Below are 19812 nucleotides of genomic sequence, written 5' to 3'. Positions count from 1 at the left end.
AGTGAAGATGCTTCATGGTCTTCATGCTAAACTGACTACTTCGGCTGTTCTTCAGTAATGGCTTTCTCTTTCAGATGTATTCAGAAGGAAGTGATGTTGTACCTCAGAGCAATGAAACTGCCCTTCAGTATTTCAAGAAAGCTGCTGATATGGTATGATTACCTGTAAGGTAGAACTACAGCATGTGCACTAAATTGATAAGCTCTGAAATGCTGCAAATGCTTCATGTGCTCTTCCATGTGCAGACATCTATTCCCAGATTAATTAGCGCACAATCTCACTTGCCTAAGATGTCAAAAACTGTTCTGGCCATGGTGCTTCATAATGCTCTGTTCAGCATAAGGAGTCTAGCTCTCATGAATAGAGTCGAACTCTATTTCATTAATATGAAATACTGTCCACCTAAACAGTCTGCAATTCTGTCAAGTGCTAGTGTTTGTTAATTTGAAGTTGTCTTATCACAGGAATTTACAGTGCTTCTGTTATGTGAATATATAATAGTTTTATACTTCTCATCTCATTAGACTGCTTGCTCTTTGGGATGATGTTTTTTGAGCCCTTGTATCTGTCTTTGATCTATCCCTTGTGGTAGTGTTTGTGCAGTTAAAGTATGAGTAGTCCTCCAGGAAGGGTGTTCAGCATGTGAAACACAGTAGATGAAGTTCTGAAGGAGCTGTTGTAAGATAACTGCCTTCATGGTTCTTATATTCCACAATCTGAATGCAATTCCACAACACTGTGCTAAAGTGAGGATCTCTCAGTGTGCTCACCCTGCATTGACCTAAACTTTCTCGTGTGTCCCATTGCCTGTCCTGGCACTGAAGTAGTGCCCTAGTGCCTGCTTTTGCAGGGGCAGTGGTTAGTAATGTAGCCCACAGGACAGCCACTCTTTCACCCTTAACATGGGTTCTTAGAGTTCCTGGAGTTGTTTTGGGAACTTGTGTAGCACCCAAAACATTTTGAAGTTGAGAAAAGTAAAGATAAGTAAACTACTAATGCCCCATCTTTCTAGGGTTGTGGGTTCTACATCTGGTATGACCCTGTAAAAGTGCACAATAGGCTTATATAAATAATATTGGAAGTTTTTTCCCTGTTCATCAGCTGTGTAGTTACTGAATAAAAGTTACTGTAAATGCTGTTTCCTCCTTAAATAAGTATTACTAGGAGTAATACTTAATTTAAGTATTCAAGAAATGAATCTCTCTTGAGTACTATGTTTTCATGATGTTCTAGACATACCAGATTTGAAAGATATAGATGTAGGTTTTGCCTTTCTTTGCAGAAGTGTTTTTTTGTGTTTTCAGGGTAATCCAGTTGGACAGAGTGGATTAGGAATGGCTTACCTCTACGGAAGAGGTGTTCCAGTGGTAAGCTTTTGACAGTTGTCTTTCTAAGCAGAGGTGATTGTGACTTTTTGTTGTCAACAGATTTATTTTATTCTGGAGGGAAATACTGTGGAAAGCTTAATTGTGAAGATTGTCACACTGAAAATTTCTTGAGGAAATCTGTAATGTAAAAAAAAAAATGCACTTTGGAATTAGCAGCTATGAAAGAGACATCCTGATTTTGCTCTCAGAAGTTTGAAAATGTTGCTTAAGCTATTAGAAATGCATAGAAGTGTGCATTTTAACCAGACATTTGGGCTTGTCTGTAATTTTCTTGTGAAATAAAACAAATCCTAACTGTCCCCATTTTGTGACTCTTGTGGGAGTGAAGGAACACTGAAACTTTTAATTAGTTCATTTGCTTTATTGCTTTTCCCACAGGAAGGTTTCTTGTTAAATGTTTTATATTTGACTATGCAAACAGATACTCAAAATTTGAATTAGCCCGAAGTTGAGGAAATAAGTATTCCAGAAACAGAAGCATAACTGTTCATAGCAATGCTGTATGTGAATGCCAGCTTTTAGATAGCTGCAGAGTTACAACGGGCTAAATATTGTTGTAGTCTATTTCATTTTTTGCTTCCAGATTTTGAACAGGGGAATATTTTCACTGGAATATCTTGCTGTAATTTTTCTGTAAAACAGATCTGTCCTTTCATATATGCACATGCATACTTTCTCTCTTAAACTTTGGTGTATTGCAAGGCTCTAATGACTGGACCAAATCTTCCTGCAGAACTATGATCTAGCACTGAAGTATTTCCAGAAGGCTGCAGAACAGGGATGGGTTGATGGACAGCTTCAACTAGGTTCCATGTATTACAGTAAGTGACATCAAAACCTTTTGCAGGTCTAAGCACCTGCCCTTTCAGTCACTGTTCACTAGGTGGCATTAGAAGTATGCATGTAGAATGGGCGTGCTACATTGAACTTGTATTTCATTCTTTTTTTTCCTGACTTTTTCACAAAGCTTTTCTAGAGTAATTTTGAAGAGTAAGAACTGTTTCATAGAATGCTGCTTTTCAAGAGAAATGAATAGCAATGATTTAATCTTTCTTTTAGATGGCATTGGAGTCAAGAAAGACTATAAACAAGCTTTGAAGTATTTCAACTTGGCCTCCCAGGGTGGCCACATCCTCGCTTTTTATAATCTGGCTCAGATGCATGCTACTGGCACAGGAGTGATGCGGTCCTGTCATACTGCTGTTGAGGTAAGGTCACCTGTTCATCAGCATCAATAATACTGACTTGCAAGAGATTGGCTATAACCATATCTGCCTGAATAGGACATTTCCAGCAGTGACTTCAGAGTAAAGGCTATCAAAAGGGAAAGTGATATATTAGCAAACTTGTTTGTATTTCATGAGAAAAATCTTTGGCTTTTTTGTTATGTCAGGTTTGTATTTCCTTTATTAACTTTGAAGAAAATCAATAGAATGTAATGCAAAGCAAGCAAAAGTAACTCTTAAGTACAAAATTCTTCTTTTATACTTGGATTTAAGTGTAACAAAACTAAGATACTAAATAATTCTGAATAAGAGTCTGAATCTACAAGTTACTGTTTTTACTTTCTAAGAATCTTACAAGTTGCTCAGCATCTGTCTGCTTAGCAGCTTGTATCTTAAAGTAAGCTTGTCTTGAGCAGTGGAGCTTGCTTGTCATGTTTTCATGTGAAATACAAATATTTTGAACAGGCATCAGAATGTTAAAGTGTTACTTCTTGCAAAACCTAAATTTTTTAAGTTCGTGACAACCAGTATCCTCCCCCTTCCTTTTTCCTCTGCAGTTGTTTAAGAATGTCTGTGAACGGGGGCGTTGGTCTGAAAGACTGATGACTGCCTACAACAGCTATAAAGATGGTGATTCAAATTCTGCTGTAGTTCAATATCTTCTTCTGGCAGAACAAGGCTATGAAGTTGCACAAAGCAATGCTGCATTCATACTTGATCAGAGTAAGAATCTGAATATATACTGAAAAGGGTTTTTCTGGAGGTGGCATGTCAGAACTTTAATGAAGCTCTTGTCCTGTTTCCTGCTCTTCACACTGGAAAGCAATCAGTTTTCATTTTCACTTGTAAGGATGACTTCATAGACTTAAAGTTAAAATACATTTAATTTCTGACTTTGGGATTTTAAAATGGCGTAAGCAGAGAGTTTTTAGAATATTGCACAGTGCTAAAAATTCTCTGGATTTCCAAAGCACAATTGTAAATGCAGGGATTGCATTAGGTTTACTTTTGACCTGTACTATGCATAGAAGTCTCAGTGTCCTTTGTTCTCTCTTGCAATGTAATTTCTCAGCACCTTCTTCTTTGTGTGACTTTACTGATGCTACTTTTGAAGGAGGGGTAAGGAACTGGGCAGCTGATTGTCTTAGATTTGAAAAAAACTTGTCCCATGTGTTTTACTGGAACTAGATGGCTTGAACTTGGATTTATTAGAGTTTCAAGTCATTGGGAGACAATGGAATTACAATGGTAAATCTTTCTACAAACTGCAAAACCCAGTATTTTAAACTTTCTCTAAACCAAATCTAGGTCTCCTTGCCAGCTTTATATCTTAGTATTGAAAGCACCTATTGGTGGCTGATGAGCTAATCTAACATCTTCATTTCCAGTTAATGTTTTTTAAAGGTGTCTGAGTGAATCATCTTTAGATAAGGTGCAGTAATGACAGTCTTGGCTGGAAGTGCAAAGAAACAGCATTTTTTCCCTGAGTTAAAACTCTTGATTGTCTTTACTCAGATATATCTGCTTCTCAACTGGAGAGTGATTTAAAATGACTTTATATGTTTTATACAAAATCTTTGTGTCAGCTGTGGGACAGTACAGCTGAAACCATAGTTACACTAGAAGTTCAATTTATAAATCCTTTGAATTGTCTGATAGTTCATGAACCTTCATATTGTGACATGGACAACTTCTGAAGTAGCCGAAGCGCTGCCATATAAGAGACTGCAGTCTGGTTGGTTAAGGAGTTTAAGCCTTTGTTTTACCTGACTAGTCCTGGGTTTCAGATGACCAAAACTATAAAAGGTTGTACTTCAACCTTGTACTTGTCAAACTTCAAATTATGTGCTCTTAAAACTTGCATTTTCTGTCATTCCTCAAGTATGCATCAGAATCTCCTACAGCTGGAATGGGAGAGATGCTTAGTAAGCCATAGTTCAGGGTGAAATTATATAGCTTGTTCCTAGCTCTCTTATGTGGGCAGATAAATGGAAAGGCTGTATAAATGAAAGGGGTTTTTATAAGTTTCAGATGCATTGAATCTTGTTTGTTCTATAACTCAGATTGCTTCAGGTTTTTAACATATTTCAGCAGACTGAAGATAAGCAGGGGGTTTTTTGTGGTCATGTGTGCATATACCATGGTTCTATTTAACTGGTTTATTTTCTTCTTTAGAAGAAGCTAGCATAGTAGGAGAAAATGAAACCTATCCTCGAGCTTTGCTTCACTGGAATAGAGCAGCTTCTCAAGGTATGCCTGTACCTCACAATTCCAAGCTGTTTCTTTTTATATTGAGAAATACATTCAGTGTAGGTTTGCAGCTGCAGTGTGAGCTGCAGGTTGAGCTCTGGGTGGGAGGAGCCCAAGGCAAGGAGCCATGAACTGCCAACCTTTTCCATAACAAGGGGCCTGGACCGGTGGCCCAGGCAGGTGACAAGACACAGCAGGAGCCAAGGACCCCAGACTTAAGTATGAACAGACTGTGAAGGACTGAAATACAAATGTACTTTGTGTTTCTTTTGCTGTTCCATATGGAATTATAGAGCAGTGTTAAACAACATTAGCAGTGTTTACACTGACTTTTCTAAAAGTATATCTGCTTGGAAAAATAAATCCAAAATCCTTCAGAGCAATTTGTTACTTTTCCTCATTTATTAAGAAATGCAATTTCCTATTCAAAGTAAGCATTGGTGAAGAATGCATCCTTGATGTCCAAACAACACAAATTTATAGTCTGGTGCTTGTTTACCTACCCTAAAATAACCAAAAGTGAGCTTAATGATGAAATATCTTGAGATATCTAACTTCCAAAGGGATCCATCTACACTAATATCTGTCTACTAGTTTTTAACTTTAGAGCAAGACTACCATGCAAAATCAAACTTCCAAGACTTTTAGTTTAAAATTAAGAAATTGAGATGATGACATTAATGACGAGACACTATTTTTCAAATTTTCAGTGTTTCTGCTTTTTAAAAAAAAGTTGAATCCTTTAAAGGTCATATAGCAAATGAAGAGTTTTTCTGTAATAAGGGACTGATCATGAGCATGTTACGGGGTTTCAGCTGATACTGCTATATAGCAATAAAAATGTTTTTAGGATTAATAGGAAAAGGTTTTACCTGCAGGTACAAATTGGCTGTGTTTTGGTTAGCTTAACCAAATTTTAAAAATAAAAGCTGTTTATGTGGGGGGATGGTGAAAGATAAACAGTTTGTACAGTGAAAAATAATACTAACACTCCTACTGCATTTTCATAGGAAGCCAAAAGGGTTTCTTTGCCTAGATATTTTATCCTTTTTTGTTGTTTTTTGATTTATAGGATATACTGTTGCAAGAATTAAACTTGGAGATTACCATTTTTATGGGTTTGGTACTGATGTTGATTACGAAACTGCATTTATTCACTATCGACTGGCATCAGAACAGCAGCACAGTGCTCAAGCAATGTTTAATCTGGGCTACATGCATGAGAAGGGCTTGGGCATCAAGCAGGTGAGTGAGCTGTACACTGAGAGTCTGCTTTGTTAGAGTACATTTGCTGATATTCAGTTAAGTCCACAACTAGTGGAATTAGCATGTCTCCCAATACATTCACCAATAGGCAATGGACAAGTGTATTGAGTTCACACTTAACTATGTGAAGTAATGATGCATAGACATCAAAGGTGAACTTTTCTTAGAAAAAAAAAACCCCTATGGTTAATTTTTCAAGTTCTTCAAAACTGTACTTTGAATTTTCTTAACTTTAGGATATTCATCTCGCAAAACGATTCTATGACATGGCAGCTGAAGCAAGCCCAGATGCTCAGGTTCCAGTCTTCCTAGCACTTTGCAAGCTTGGAGTGATTTATTCCTTGCAGTACATACGAGAAATCAATGTAAGTAATGCAGAGTTAAAAGAGAAGAGCAAATGTGTTTTCTATTTTTAGTAGCTCAGTTTGTAATTTTACTTAAGTAGAAGTATTGCTTGAACCTTCTGCAAACTTAGGATAGATTTGTTTTCTACTGTTGCATATTAAGAAAGTCACTGAAGCTTTCGTTCCTATTTCCTAATTGTGCAACTCTGTGAATCGGAAATGTGCACAGGCAGTGCTCTTCTGTGCTGTTCTTCCCTTGAAGAGAATTTCTCAAAACTGTTTGACTGTTCTTATCCATGACCATCTGCTATCAAAATGAAGCAGATTTAACTGATATAATTGCTCAGGGGAAAAAAATTTCATCCCTGAATCTCATGCTATTTTATATTCAGCTGTAACAACACCATTATACTTGTGTTTGATCTCTGTGGGGAAAAAAATGTATTTGTATTAGATAGTTTAGGTATTTTGTAGTGTTTCTACTGGGTGGTGGCCCTGAAAAAAAACTTGTCTGGAATTAAGGTGAAGTCCTTCAAATATTTTTCAGTGTTCTGACATCTTACTGCCTTTTTGGATTTTAATAAATTAAAAAGGTATAGAAGTTCTTACCACATAGAGCAAATGCAGTTTCAGACAATTCAGCAAAGTTTGACAAATTATAGTAGTATTGAGGTTGAGGACAGTCAAAATACTTAAGTCAATTGGGCAAACACCCACGTAGCACTCACAGAAGCTGTGAGTATGCAGAATGCAGCTTTTCCTAGTTTTAGGTCTTCTGCTGCATGTTTAAATTGGCAGTGACTGTGTAGTATCATCAGATACAGTAGTGAAGCATGGAAGTGTGTGTTGGCTAATCCTTATGCACGTGGGGTCTAAGAAAAGGCACTTCAATCAAAATTCCCTGTCTATTACCTGCACGAATGTCAGCATTCTACCACACAAGTGTCCTGAGGCTTAGTGCTCTGTCATTCGTGGGAAAGCCACAAAACTCCATAGTGGAACTTTCATCTCTAAAATAGAAAATAGATACCTCATTCTCTATAGGATGGCTCTTAGTCTCTAAGGTGTTTTAGTTCCTGGAAACTGAAAATGTCACTGATGTGAACTCTTTCTTCAGAGAGGAAAAGAGCCACTAAGTTTTAAAACTGAGACTTGTATGTGAAAAGTGTTACAAGTCAAATTTAAAATCCAAGTAATTTCCCATTTGTGTTCTTTGACATGATGTGGACTTTTTCTTTCTTAGATAAGAGAGGTATTCTCACACATTGATATGGACCAGCTGCTGGGGCCTGAGTGGGACCTCTACCTTATGACTATCATCGCCTTGCTCCTGGGAACAATTATAGCTTACAGACAAAGGCAACACCAAGCAATTCCCAGACCAGCAGGACTGCGGCCAGCTGTGCCTCAACAAGAACCGCCCCCAGAGCACCAACCACCACAATAGCAACAAGAGCCTCAGTGAAAGAACTGGATTTTTCCAAAAGGAACAATTTTCATTGTGAATTAGGACTTTGGATCAACAGTCCCTCCCCAAAAGAGGCACAAACAAGTTAAAAAAAAATGTTTGAAAGCTGCTTAGAATGATGCCTTTTTTCAGGGATAAGAAAATTATTTTGAAACTGATTTGAATGTTATTTCAGTGCCAATGGAATAACACTATGGCTTTTTTCATGGAAACACAAGAGTGCTACTACAAAAATGTTGCCTGCTGTATCTAGTTCCTCTTTATTCAGAGTCCTTTTCATCTCCCAGAGAGACAGAAGGCTAGCAATGGAAGGTTTTTGCCTGCTTGATAGCAGTTCCCCTTTTGTAAAAGTAATAATAATTTTATGGCCAATTTAATTCCAAGAAGCTGACCTGTATTCAAATTCTGAATAGATTGGAGCTGTTAGGAACTTAATTTCTGACCTGCATCCCAAGCATTTAAATAGTCCTTATTTCTTTTTTTTTTTTAGTATTTCTTACACTTTGGTCTTTTAGGCTGTCTTGGATGGTTTAACATAGATTATTGATAAACCCTGTAAACTAAGCCAGCAAACATGCTACTCTCCATTTGTGCTTTTTTGTTTTGGGTATTTTCCTCCATTCCCCTTAGACAGTTCTCAGCAGTCAGTATGTAGCCCATGAGGTGGAGTGGGACAGATGGGGTCTGTAAAGCTCATCAGTCAAAAACTGTCGACAGTGCCCACATCTCACATACTTCTAAAACTTTTTAGGAGCCTGTGTTCTTTGCAGTCCTTCATGACATGAAAGCGTAATGGTAGAGTTCCTACATGTAATTTTGTCTTTACTAAGAGGCTGAGTCTAGATAGCAGAAGGCACCAGTATTACTGCACACACTGAAGAAAGGAGAGAGCCAGAAATCTCAAGTGAGTTAGCTGACTTGCTTTTGGAGTTGGCAGTTCTGTGCTTGATTTTCAACCATCCTGTTAGTGATTTGCACTGCAAGAAAGAAATGTGTTTATCTCATGCATGCATCTGCTTAATGCATCAACGAAAAAGAGCCACAAAAATGCATGCTCTCTACAAGAGGGCATGGGCTCATGCCAGTGATGCTACTCCAAAGCTACAGGGGTGCTCTGGCTGTCGGCAACCTTTGGCATAGAGGGAAGTCACAGTAATGTCTCTGGCTGTGCCATCTTGAGGACCCTTTGTAACAAGAAAATCCAAAGACAAAGAAGACTAGTGGCTTCTTGATGCCACCAGGTCAGTGTAAAGGCCTTTTAATGAGTGTAAAGACTGTGACCTGTGGACTGATGATTTAAGACTGCAAGAGGAATCTTTACTTTGTGACTGTTTTCATTGAACTATAATTTCTGGGGCTGGGGGTGGGAAGCAGTGGCAGAATAGTCTAGGAGCATGAAATACATAAGTGTCTGTTCTTATTTTCCAATGGTAGTGAAATATTGGTTTCTGTACTAGCATTAAACCCTCTGAATATACTATCATAAAGCTGAATGAATACAAATGAGGAGGCTTTAGCTGCTTTCTGACAGAAGCTCTTGTGTTTAAAGGGTTAAGGGCTTCTTTTCATGCAAATGTTTTTCCGGTGTATTGGCAGCAACATATCAATACACTTTTTTTAGAATTGAGAGTTTAGTATGGTTTCATACTTGGTACATGTGCAGGGAGATCATTGCACAATAGGCCTCTAGTTTGGGATAGAAGATAAGCAATCCATTTTTTTGTAAATGGAAATGTCACGGATGACTAGTATTAAAGGTACTAGTATTATAGGTAGAACTTCTCAGTACTTCACAATGCCTATGCTGGTCAAATGAAGACAAATCTTTAATTTTAGTGTGGAGGGTTGCAGCATGTGGTAGAGGAATGCCTTGTTCAGTCTCAATCATCATTAGCAGATGAAACAGTATTGAACTTAAATGTAGTGTCTTATATGTACAGCATTCCCCAGCTGCATTTCCAAGATATCTGTGACTTCTGAACACTCCCTCTGTCATATTTTGCCACTGTCACTTAACTCGTTTTAGCTTGGCATGAGTAAATTAAAGATTATATGGAAAGCGTTTTTCAATTAAATACCATTCATTCATTGGTATTGGTCTCTTAGGCAATTTAACAATTTTGTTACTGCATTATTAAAATGTTTTGGTTGTTGATCTATTAGAACTAAATTCTAAAAGTTCTCTTTTACTTGCATGAGAATCTCTCATCACTGCTGCTGTGTGACAGTCTTATAGATGACTTTCAGTGAATCTGATGCATTTTTACATCCAAGAAATCAGCAGAAGAAACAATTGAAGATCAGCAAGTTACTTCATTTTAAAAAAATGCTTTTTGAAGAAGCAATAAGGAAGTCTTTCTCCTGCTTTTTTCCCTTCCACCAAATTACTGCCACTTACTTTTCAGATGACATTCATTTGAATGTAGTGGTAGAAGAAAAAGGTACTTACCATAAATAATGGCAAGTTAACTCAGGGATTAAAGATATGAATAAGTTTTCTAAATCAGTTATCTACACCATGACTTAAGTTTTAGTGACAATCCCTTACTACCCTGTTCTGAAACTTGCATTTTGAGGAAAGTATATTTAACTCTTACTAGCAATATGTTCCTTGTTGTGCACTCAGTTAATCAAGCATCTTTTTCCTAAAGAAGCTGAGTTGCTCAGTTTACTGCAGTGAAGTACTTTTCCCTTTTGGTAGCACACAGGTTATCTTATAGTTTATATGCAGGAGTATTTTAGGAGGGAAACTTGATTTAAGAGAAACCTTTCTGGGTGTGTTCAGCATGGTTTGAATGAAAAGTTGTATTCTTTGTGTGTAGTAACATAGGCCAGAGCCTGCCTATTTGACCTTCATAGACACATGCTCTTTTTTCCCTGCACAAAAAATGGAACTACAGAGCAGTAAGTGTTACTGGTGGGGTTTTTATATGTAGGAAAACTGGGAAAATATAAAGAAATGCATTATTCTGCATCTCAAGTTATTAATCAAAGACATTAGCTGTTCTTGCTAGTTAAAAGAAACACTGAACTGTTGAGAAAACAGGATTTTAGTTCATCACTGGTGAAACTTGTCCCAGAGCTATCTGTTGAAATAATTTTCTTGCTTTATATTGTCCATGATGGGACAGTGTAATAGAAGGTAAGGCCTTTGATACAAACATTCTCGTGAAACTCTTGCGAGATAGTTTTACTCACTTTTTAGTTATATTCCATAAGTCAGCTACTCTTACTGGAAAAAAAAAAAGTTTTAATTTGGGGGAAGAACATTAGGATATGGCTTGTGAAAGGACTTTTTAAGACTATGCATTATCTAATTTCCACCTATTATATGCTAGTTTTGGCCTATAAAAGGGGATTACACTCACCTTTGCAAGTTGCTTTCCTTTTAGATAGGCAACAATGAACTGAAATTCTATTTTTTTGTTTCAAAGAATATTAAACTGAAAAGATTTAGTTTGATTTGAACTACTGCAAATGCATATGGCAAATAGGGACTATTGGGGGGAACCCTTTGTTTTTATCAGCTACAGTTCTTTAAAGGGTCTTGTAGGAGTTTTGTAAATTTATTTTGTATTTAAAATCAGTATAAAGGCTGGTCAAATGTAATATAATTGTGTAAACAAATTCTGTTAATAGAAAGATGTACAGATTCATTTTGTACTGTATCTTTAATCTTGTGAAATAAAGATACCACCTGTGTGGTTACCCTCAGTGTTCACAGTGGTTATGATGACAGAAGATGTGAATTGCTAGTCACATGCACTGGTATGTGCCACTGTTCAATGCATCCCTTCCTGTGAGGATTCTCATCCTTCCATTCCTTAGGAAGGGCAAAGAGAGGGGGAATGGATCATTATGCATTTTGTCTTCAGTTATGCTATAAAGTTGCCCTCTGTGTGCGTGTATGTGTGAGAAAGTGAATATAGCATTGTACCTTGGCTGGTAGACACAGAACTGCTGTGTGATTCAAGAGCAGTGACCAGTAACTCCAGAATTACAATTGCATTTGCAACACTGATCCAGGGATAATTCAGTCAGTTGCAATGGATACTGGGGGAGGGACTGCTCCAAGCTGACAGATTTGTTTGCCTTGCAGGCTGTTTTTGACCCGTTTGTCCCTTCTGGCTCCACCTGTTGAGACCAAGTCCTCCCTTGTTAAATTCATTAAGTTGATGGGCTTTCCAGTGTGCTTGTTCATTGGGTAGAAGGAAAGTGAGGACAGTGGGGGAGCAGCAATGCCTAGGAAAGGTATCAATAGGTAAGTGATCCTGAGCATCAGCCCAAATCACATAGTTTTCTGAAGTATTTGGAGGCTTTGCATGTTGTCTGCTCCTGCCAACAGCACTTGTTGCAGGTAAAAGCAGAACTGCAGGTATTAAAACCAGCTTGAGTTCAAATAACAAAGCTCAAGCTTAGTGAGGTCATCCCTCACCTTCCAAAAAAAGTCCATTGTTTGAGATGTGATTGCTGACATACTCAGGTGAGGTGGGGTCAAGTAGATACTTTATTTTATTTGTAGCCTGTAGTCAATGTGGAGGGAACTGAGTACCAGGTAAATATATGATGTGGTGTGGGGGATTTCTGTAGCTTGTTTGTCTTTAAAAGCTCCAGGATAACGTTCATTGAAAACAAGTATATTTGGTTTGGTTTTGGTTTTTATATTGCTGTATTTAATATATTTTAGTCTTGAGACTAAAATCAATCAAATTATTATTAGAGAGTATCATTTCTAAACCTACAAGACCTATTTGATTTGAATATGTTATTTGGTATAGTGACAAAAGGTTCTTCTCTAAACTATCACAATGTTAATGGAATCATGACTTTGTTTCCCTTTTTTTATAAAGAATAATTGAGGAAAAAAGTCACTCTAGCCTACTTACTGTCAAAAATCTTCAGACAACTGAAATCAATTTCTTCTAAAGCCAAGAATGAGGGAGGACAGTGTACCATTTATCCAGATAATGAAAACTGTATCATGTAGTCTTAAATTTTATTTTCAGAAAAAAAAGTAAGTGAAGATGAAGTACCATTGTAGTTGCACTTCAGGTAGTAAGAGAGATGTCATTTAGTTTCCACAGAGATGAGTTGCTCACATTTTTATTTCTTTGATATCCAACTTTTTGAGCTTTCCATATAACGTGTTACAATTCCAGATCTTTGAAAATAGCTTTGAAGAATACCAGGTTTTTTTGTGTTGCAAAATACTGAAATTATAGCTCTTTAATTCTGCTGTCAATCACTTTCTGTATTTCCTTATTTTTATATGCTTGGTTTTCTTCATTCTTCCTCCTAAACAGAGGCTGTTATGTAGAAAATTAGTTGTTCCAGTTCCCATCTGTTATGTGGCTCCATTTCTGTACAGGATTCATACCAACATTTTTATTGCTTCTAATTAACTACTGGGGGAAAAAATGTTGTAGCTGGGGTGTGTGTTTGTAGCCACAAGGGGGTGTTAGACAATAATGGCAACTTGGACTTGTTAAATACTTGAGGTCTCAGAAAGATTGGGAATGGAGTACCTTCCACACTTTGAGTCACTGTCATATCTTGGGAGAACATGTGTGTGTGTATATACACAGAGATGGAAGAAGTCCTTGGTTGCAGGAGCTTTGGAAACTTCACAAAATTAAATAATTCATTACTCTTATTTCTCTAATTTGTGGAACAAAAGTTCAAAATTAAAAATCACTAGCTTTGGTAAGACCTGGTAAATAATTACCTTCCCATGAAGATAATTCCTTACCTTCCCAACACTTTTAGTATGTAAATCATTCTAAAACGTGCCAAATTGTCTTTCAGCATTGTTTGGAATATTATGTGCATAGCTTCCAGGAGAGTGGTCTCTTTTGCAAAGTTAAATCCAAATTTTCTTAGAGTACAAAATCTTTCCCACTAAAATAAGTGAAAATGCTTAGCAACAGGGGATGAAGAAGTTTTTAAAAATAATTTTTCACTGAGATCGTCAGGTGCAATATTTGTGCTATTCAAATAGCTTGAAAACTAATTAAAAATATGTTGTTTCTGACCAATCTTACTTTAATGTTTGTTAGGCTCCAGACTTTGCTATACACTGAAATTAATTAATGGCATTTTAGGTGCCTCTAAATAATTTATTATTATTGTTATCACTACTACTATTTGGAAAATTTCCCAGATCTAGTCAAGAGCAATTTTAAAGGAAAAGTCAACTTGCATTGCTGATATTAAAAAGGGATATGCGAAAAAGTCAAACACACTTCCTAGACTTTAAAGTCATTATTATAGCTGATGTTAAAATTACTGAAGAAATATGTGGAATGTTCCAGTTTAAGGGTTATAAATTTGCATTGTAAAAAAAGGTACTTCTTGAACAGTAATTCAGCTTGGAATTCAAAGGCTGAAAGCCTGACAATCTACATGTTGGTGAGTTTTCCAAAGTGATTTTGTTATCTTCATTACTGGGGCAGTGAGATCAGGAGGACTTGAGTTAATTCTCTTCAGGCTGTATTTAGTTTCATCTCTTGTTTTCACCCCATTAATTATAGGACTGGACAGTGCATTAGGAAGAACGGCCACACCAAAATATGTATACATTTTCTGGTGGAATCTAGGGTTATGTTAATGTTCAGCTGTAAATGGATAACTAAAGATTTCATCTTTTTTACAAATAATTCTGTGTTTGACTTGGTTGTTGAAATCTGGGAAACATTGCACAGAAGGGAGGTGACTCTAGTAAGAGAATTCAGACCCAGTGAGATAAATGTGGTGATCTCACTGCATGCAGCTGTGTTGGCTTTTCCTGCCTCTTTGCTAAACTAACTTAATGAGTTCCCTACTAGGAGTCTGATTTTTTGGAAGGCAAAGGGGTGCAAGTAGGTAGGAACTTCTCAAAACAGGGCAAGAAAGAAGGATTTCTTCATTGATGTACTCTCTTAACTAACAAACTGAACATTGTATATTAACTGTTTGCCTACTCTATCTTGCATATTCAGTGAATAGCTCCATAGAGACACAAAAAATACTTCAGGTTTTTTGCACGTGTAATTGCAAAAAATTGGCCTAATTATTATGTTTGTGCTTACAAGTGCCAAAGAGTTCACTCTTCACTACATTTGTCATTCTTAGTTCAGTTCCAAAAGGTAGCTTGATACAAAATACTTCTAAATGTTTCTGGAGATACTAATTCAGCATCATAAAACACAGCTCTCATGTTTAGAGTAAACAGTTTGCAAATAATCCTTTGGCTGAAAACTGAAAAACTCTATGGTAAATACTACTAAAAACTAATAGAAAAGTAAACTAAAAATAAATCTCCTTTAAGATTTCAGATTTAGTGTCTTATTAATTCCATTTGGCACTGTGAAAGGTGCTAGAACAAACAATATTCTCTGTCATTTTAAAATGCTATTCCTTATTTAAACACAGCAAATAAAATATTAATTTCCACTGTCTCCTTGGGATTTCTAAATGCCAAATCATGAAGACTTTCTTGCAGCTACAGCAAACAGAGCTTTCAAATTACATCAAAAGAGTATGTTTGATGAGCCTTTAGCTCTCTCTATGCTTATATTAAGCATTTGATACTTCCAGATTTCTCCACTAGCCATTACACTCCTGTTACTGCTATTCTAGAAACTCTTCAGTTGCTCAGATTGCAGGCAGAACAAGCTCTGCAGGTAGTAGTAATTTGATTTGCTGGTAGATGGCTAAACAAGGGTGTCTGGTCATTGAGAAATGCCCCTCTATGGAGAAAATATAGTCTGTGAAGGGGAGGTGAAGGTGATGGCCTGCCGTGCTGGAAACAGTGCATTTGTCCCAACAATATTTGTTCTAAAGTAATCTTGCCATTACTGAGATGTGCAGTTAAACAGATCTCTCCTGAAGGATCTGAACTTCCAGGCTGGGCTGTGGCAGCTGGAGCAAAGACCCTGCAGGTGTGTGCACGTGGTCTGAGGTAAGGGAGCTGAGCAAACAATCTTTTGGCCCCACACATTTCTTTTCTTTTGCTGCTCTGTGTGTCAATATCAGCTCACTGGCTGAGAAGTATCACTCCTGTGAGACTACTTTGTGATACAGTATAAGGAAATATGAAGTACAGACTTAATTGTGAAAGCAGGTCCAGATAGGTAAAGAAAATCTCAAAGTGCTTCTGTACGCTTCTGAATGGAGCCTCTGTTGGCACACCACTAAGGGTTAAGTCACACTGCCTCCTTTAATATGATTAAATATATTGAATTCTGTTAACTGACAAATTTAATTAAATTTGCAGTAAAGCTTGGATGAGAATCATGGTTTTGTATTGAAATAAAATAGCATCATTTTCTGGGATATAATGAATTATTAATATCTTTATAATGAAATATTAACATTAAAAACCCAAGTTAGCTGTCAAGTTGAAAGAACAAGAAGTCAGGTGATGTGTATATTCAAAATAAATTAGAATTGGGATCATTCTAGCCTTTAGTTACTCAGTATATGTGTTTATAGTTATGATTTCACATGCTCTAACCCTGTAGAGTCATATCATAAATACATCTTGAACATCGGTCAAAATATCAGACTAGAATGCTGTATTTTTATGGTTAATATGATTAATATTGTCATATTCTAGAAAATGGAAGAATATAATCTTTGTTCTGCAAACCCAAACTATTTGAAGTAGGCAAATCAGACTCTCTAGAGTAGGTTTAATTTTGTTTTTTAATTTCTTTTCTTTCCCCAATGTCTTTACTTTGGTGGGGATAAATGCTCAAGTATATTCTAACTTCTCTTTCAATTGTAGGAGCAGCAATGTTCAACCAGAATTTGAATATACTTATTTCAATAGAATAACTTTGGGTTTGATGCTCTGATGTAATAGAATACTTCAGTAAAATAAAAACGAATAAAAGGACCTGTAATGACCTTTAAGTTCAACTGCCTGACCACTGCAGGGCTGACCAAAAGTGTTTTCTGTGGTTTTCATTCTGAGAAGGCTCAAGAAAATATAGGAACTCATATCAGATATGTTACCTGCTACTCCTTCCATTCCAGATCTTACTAGTAAAAGAACTTTAGACATATAAAGCAAAACTTTCTTGCGAGTCCAAACAGAATAATAGTACTAAACAGAGTTGTGTGATGTTGTGGTAAAGATGTCCTAATTTGGATGGAATAAATAGTGTAAGAGAATCAAGTGCTGACTGATGACATTTCATGCTTTGTGCTTTAGCAATGAGAGATACAGCAACCACTGCAACTGTTGGACTGTTTGTGACAGCATTTGTAGCTGCCACAAGCCTTTGTGACTCTAAGTTCAAATACTGTTGTGAAAAGTTACTCTGTAATAGCTTTTATTTTTATTCAGAAAACAAAGAAGAGGAAAAAGCAAAAGAAGAATTGGAGTTCAGAACTTGACCAAAACCAGGGAAGAACTGATGTCCTTCAAGTCTCTTTCTAGCCAGGATTTTCATAGTACACCAGAGGTCGATAATGTAATTCTGGATCCTGGATTTATTAAAGATGGGGAAGATAAAGGGAAACAATTGGAAAACTAATCTGTACAATCCTGAGAAGAAACAAAGACACCAGTTGTACCTGAGTAGAACTATCCATGTCCTTGTTGAATTTACCCTGTACACATGTAAATCAGTCTGACAGCCAGCCTAAACCCATTTGGGCAGATTATTCAACTAAACATCTTCCAGGTAACTGGCTTTGTCTGGACAATCAACATCTTCTACTGCTGCATAAAACAGAATCAGCAAGTCCCGTTTGGGAATGTGCGAGTTGTGTGTTCTTTTCTCCCAGCCGCCTCTAGCTGGCACTCGTGTCGGTGCTTTGGGACACACCGTGTCCCCCGCTTGTACCACGGGGGCTTTGGGCTTCGGTTCGAGCGTTCGCTGTAACGTGTGTCCCCACAGTGCTCTGCACCAGGACCCCCTTTCAAAGCCCCTTCGAAACAATCAGGTGAACCAGACATGCTAAGCTGCTGGGTGTAACATCAGTTGTAATTACATGGTTATCTTGCACTTTGCATTTGAGATTTTCCCAGTGGTTTTGCACTTTTTAAAACTCTTAGTTCACCCAGAGAAGAATAAAACTGCGATTTTCTTTTTTTTTTTTTCTTTTTACAGTCATTCCCCATCCCTAATTAAGGCTGTTTACGTGTTTATTGCAAATGGTCAATAACATTTTTCAGCTTGCAAGGCTCAATTCTCTAGGAAGTTCTTTGGTGACTTGCTACTCCCTCAGCTCTCCAGTCATTCAGTGAATCTGCTAATGGCTGTAAATGTACACATCTGCGCTCACGTTTGGGCTAATGATGCACATGTTCGTTTTGCATAAGCTTCCTTTCAGCTGGGGTTTCGGAATGGTACTGGGGTTAGAAGTTAATTTCTCCATAAAGACATTTCCATATGCAAATTGCTCCCTAAACTATTTAAAAGCAGAAATAAGATTAATATTGCCATACAATTTATAGTATTAGGTTTGTAATACTCTTACAGTTTAACAGCTTAAACACAATTTGGTTAATAGACATTGTATTAACTTTCTTATACCTGCCTAATCCGTAATCTGCGAAATTCATCAGGGTCCAACAAAAGAAGTGAAGTGCCTGTTAGCTGGTGTTAAAAGTGTGTTACAAATAAATAGCCTTGTATTTAAGCATGCCGGTTGAATAACCCCGAGGAGAAGGATATTTTGTTTGCATTATCGATTTTTATTTGCACATTGCTATTTATTTTTGCCCGTGGCTGAGCAGAGACGGCGAAGTCCGTTACCTTTGAATCCTACTTAGAAGCGGGCCCTAAGAAACTTGGAAGGGATCCAGGCCGGGCGCGCGGGACGAGGTGGCCGCTCCGCCGCCACCTGTGCGCGGTGCGGGCGCTGCGGGGGGGGCGGGCAGCGGGGCCGGGGCTGGGGCCGGCTCCGGGCGGGGCGGGGCGGGTCCGGCCCGGCCAATGCGGCGCCGCCGCCGCCGGGGAGCGCCCAATGGCGGCGGCGCGGGCGGGCCGGGCCGGGCTGGGCCGGGCCGGGGGCGATCGCGCCGGGAGCACGCCGCAGCGCCCGCAGAGCAGCGCGGCCGGCGGTAGGTGCGCGGGGCCGGGCCGCCGCGGCCCGCGGGGAGGAGGGGGCGCCCTGTGCTCTGCCTTCGGAGCCTCGGGGAAGCGGGGCCGCGGCTCGGGGCTGGCAGGCAGCGCTGGCGCGGGCGGAGCACTTCAGAAACTGCAGCCGAGGAGCCCTAAAGCGAAGGCAGGTGGCCCTGCCGGCGGAGCTGGGGCCGCCGTCTGCCCCTCGGTGCCTGCGGAGCGGGGCCTCTCGAGGTTCCCCTCCGCGCTCTGGCCCTTCCCCGGCCGGGGTCGCGGCACCGCTCCCGGCCGCGACCCTCAGTACCGAGCGCGGACCCGTGTCCCTCGGAGCCGGGCTCCCTCAGGGCCGCTCTCCGCCAAGGGTGCTGGGGCCGGGCAGCCCGGCAGCCCTGGGGATATGCGGCTGTGCGCCTGCGAGCGGCTCGGTGCTCTTCGGCTGCGGAAGGGTTAACGCTCATTAGCAGCAGCGCGGGGAAGCTGCTCGTACCCACCTACCCCTCAGCTGCTCTGTGTAATTACTCATGGCTTGGATATTTTTCTTGCTTGGGTCCGCTGAATTGTGCTGTTTTTGAAAAGCTTTTCTGCGGTTCAGATATTGCAAGGCAAACAGAAATCTCTCGCTCATCTTTCTGTTGCCGCGTTTGAATGCGCTATGTAAATTATAGGCTTGAAATGCTCAAATTACGTATTTCCATGCAAAGTGGATTTTTGTGTTGATATGCGATCAGACAGCCTTCTCTCTGCCCATTTGTTTAGTTCTTAAGTATTAATTCTGTGCCGCATCTCCACTTTTCTCTGTTGATTTTTGTAAAT

The 19812-nt window shown here is 38.7% G+C and overlaps 2 protein-coding genes across 3 annotated transcripts in view; both read left to right on the top strand.

Annotated features, from left to right (window-relative positions):
* Nucleotides 1-11650, top strand: part of SEL1L (SEL1L adaptor subunit of SYVN1 ubiquitin ligase) — a 32364-nt gene extending 20714 nt beyond the window's left edge. Inside the window, exons 13-21 of the mRNA XM_059850102.1 lie at nt 75-152; nt 1305-1367; nt 2122-2209; nt 2448-2596; nt 3172-3337; nt 4790-4864; nt 5937-6109; nt 6367-6495; nt 7718-11650. Of these exons, the coding sequence (XP_059706085.1) occupies nt 75-152; nt 1305-1367; nt 2122-2209; nt 2448-2596; nt 3172-3337; nt 4790-4864; nt 5937-6109; nt 6367-6495; nt 7718-7921 (1125 nt within the window). The 3' untranslated portion in view covers nt 7922-11650. The remainder of the gene's footprint in view (nt 1-74; nt 153-1304; nt 1368-2121; nt 2210-2447; nt 2597-3171; nt 3338-4789; nt 4865-5936; nt 6110-6366; nt 6496-7717) is intronic.
* A 7280-nt stretch (nt 11651-18930) lies between these two features.
* STON2 (stonin 2) overlaps nt 18931-19812 on the top strand; it is a 70389-nt gene continuing 69507 nt past the window's right edge. Inside the window, exon 1 of one of the 2 annotated variants that reach the window (XM_059850098.1) lies at nt 18931-18998. The gene's annotated coding sequence lies outside the window, so the exon portion shown is untranslated. Of the gene's footprint in view, nt 19003-19812 lie in introns of both variants that reach the window. The other variant, XM_059850099.1, reaches the window with a different exon arrangement.

Source organism: Haemorhous mexicanus, chromosome 6, assembly GCF_027477595.1.
Source record: "Haemorhous mexicanus isolate bHaeMex1 chromosome 6, bHaeMex1.pri, whole genome shotgun sequence".
Lineage (NCBI taxonomy): Eukaryota > Metazoa > Chordata > Aves > Passeriformes > Fringillidae > Haemorhous > Haemorhous mexicanus.
This window is presented reverse-complemented; position numbering and strand designations above follow the sequence as displayed.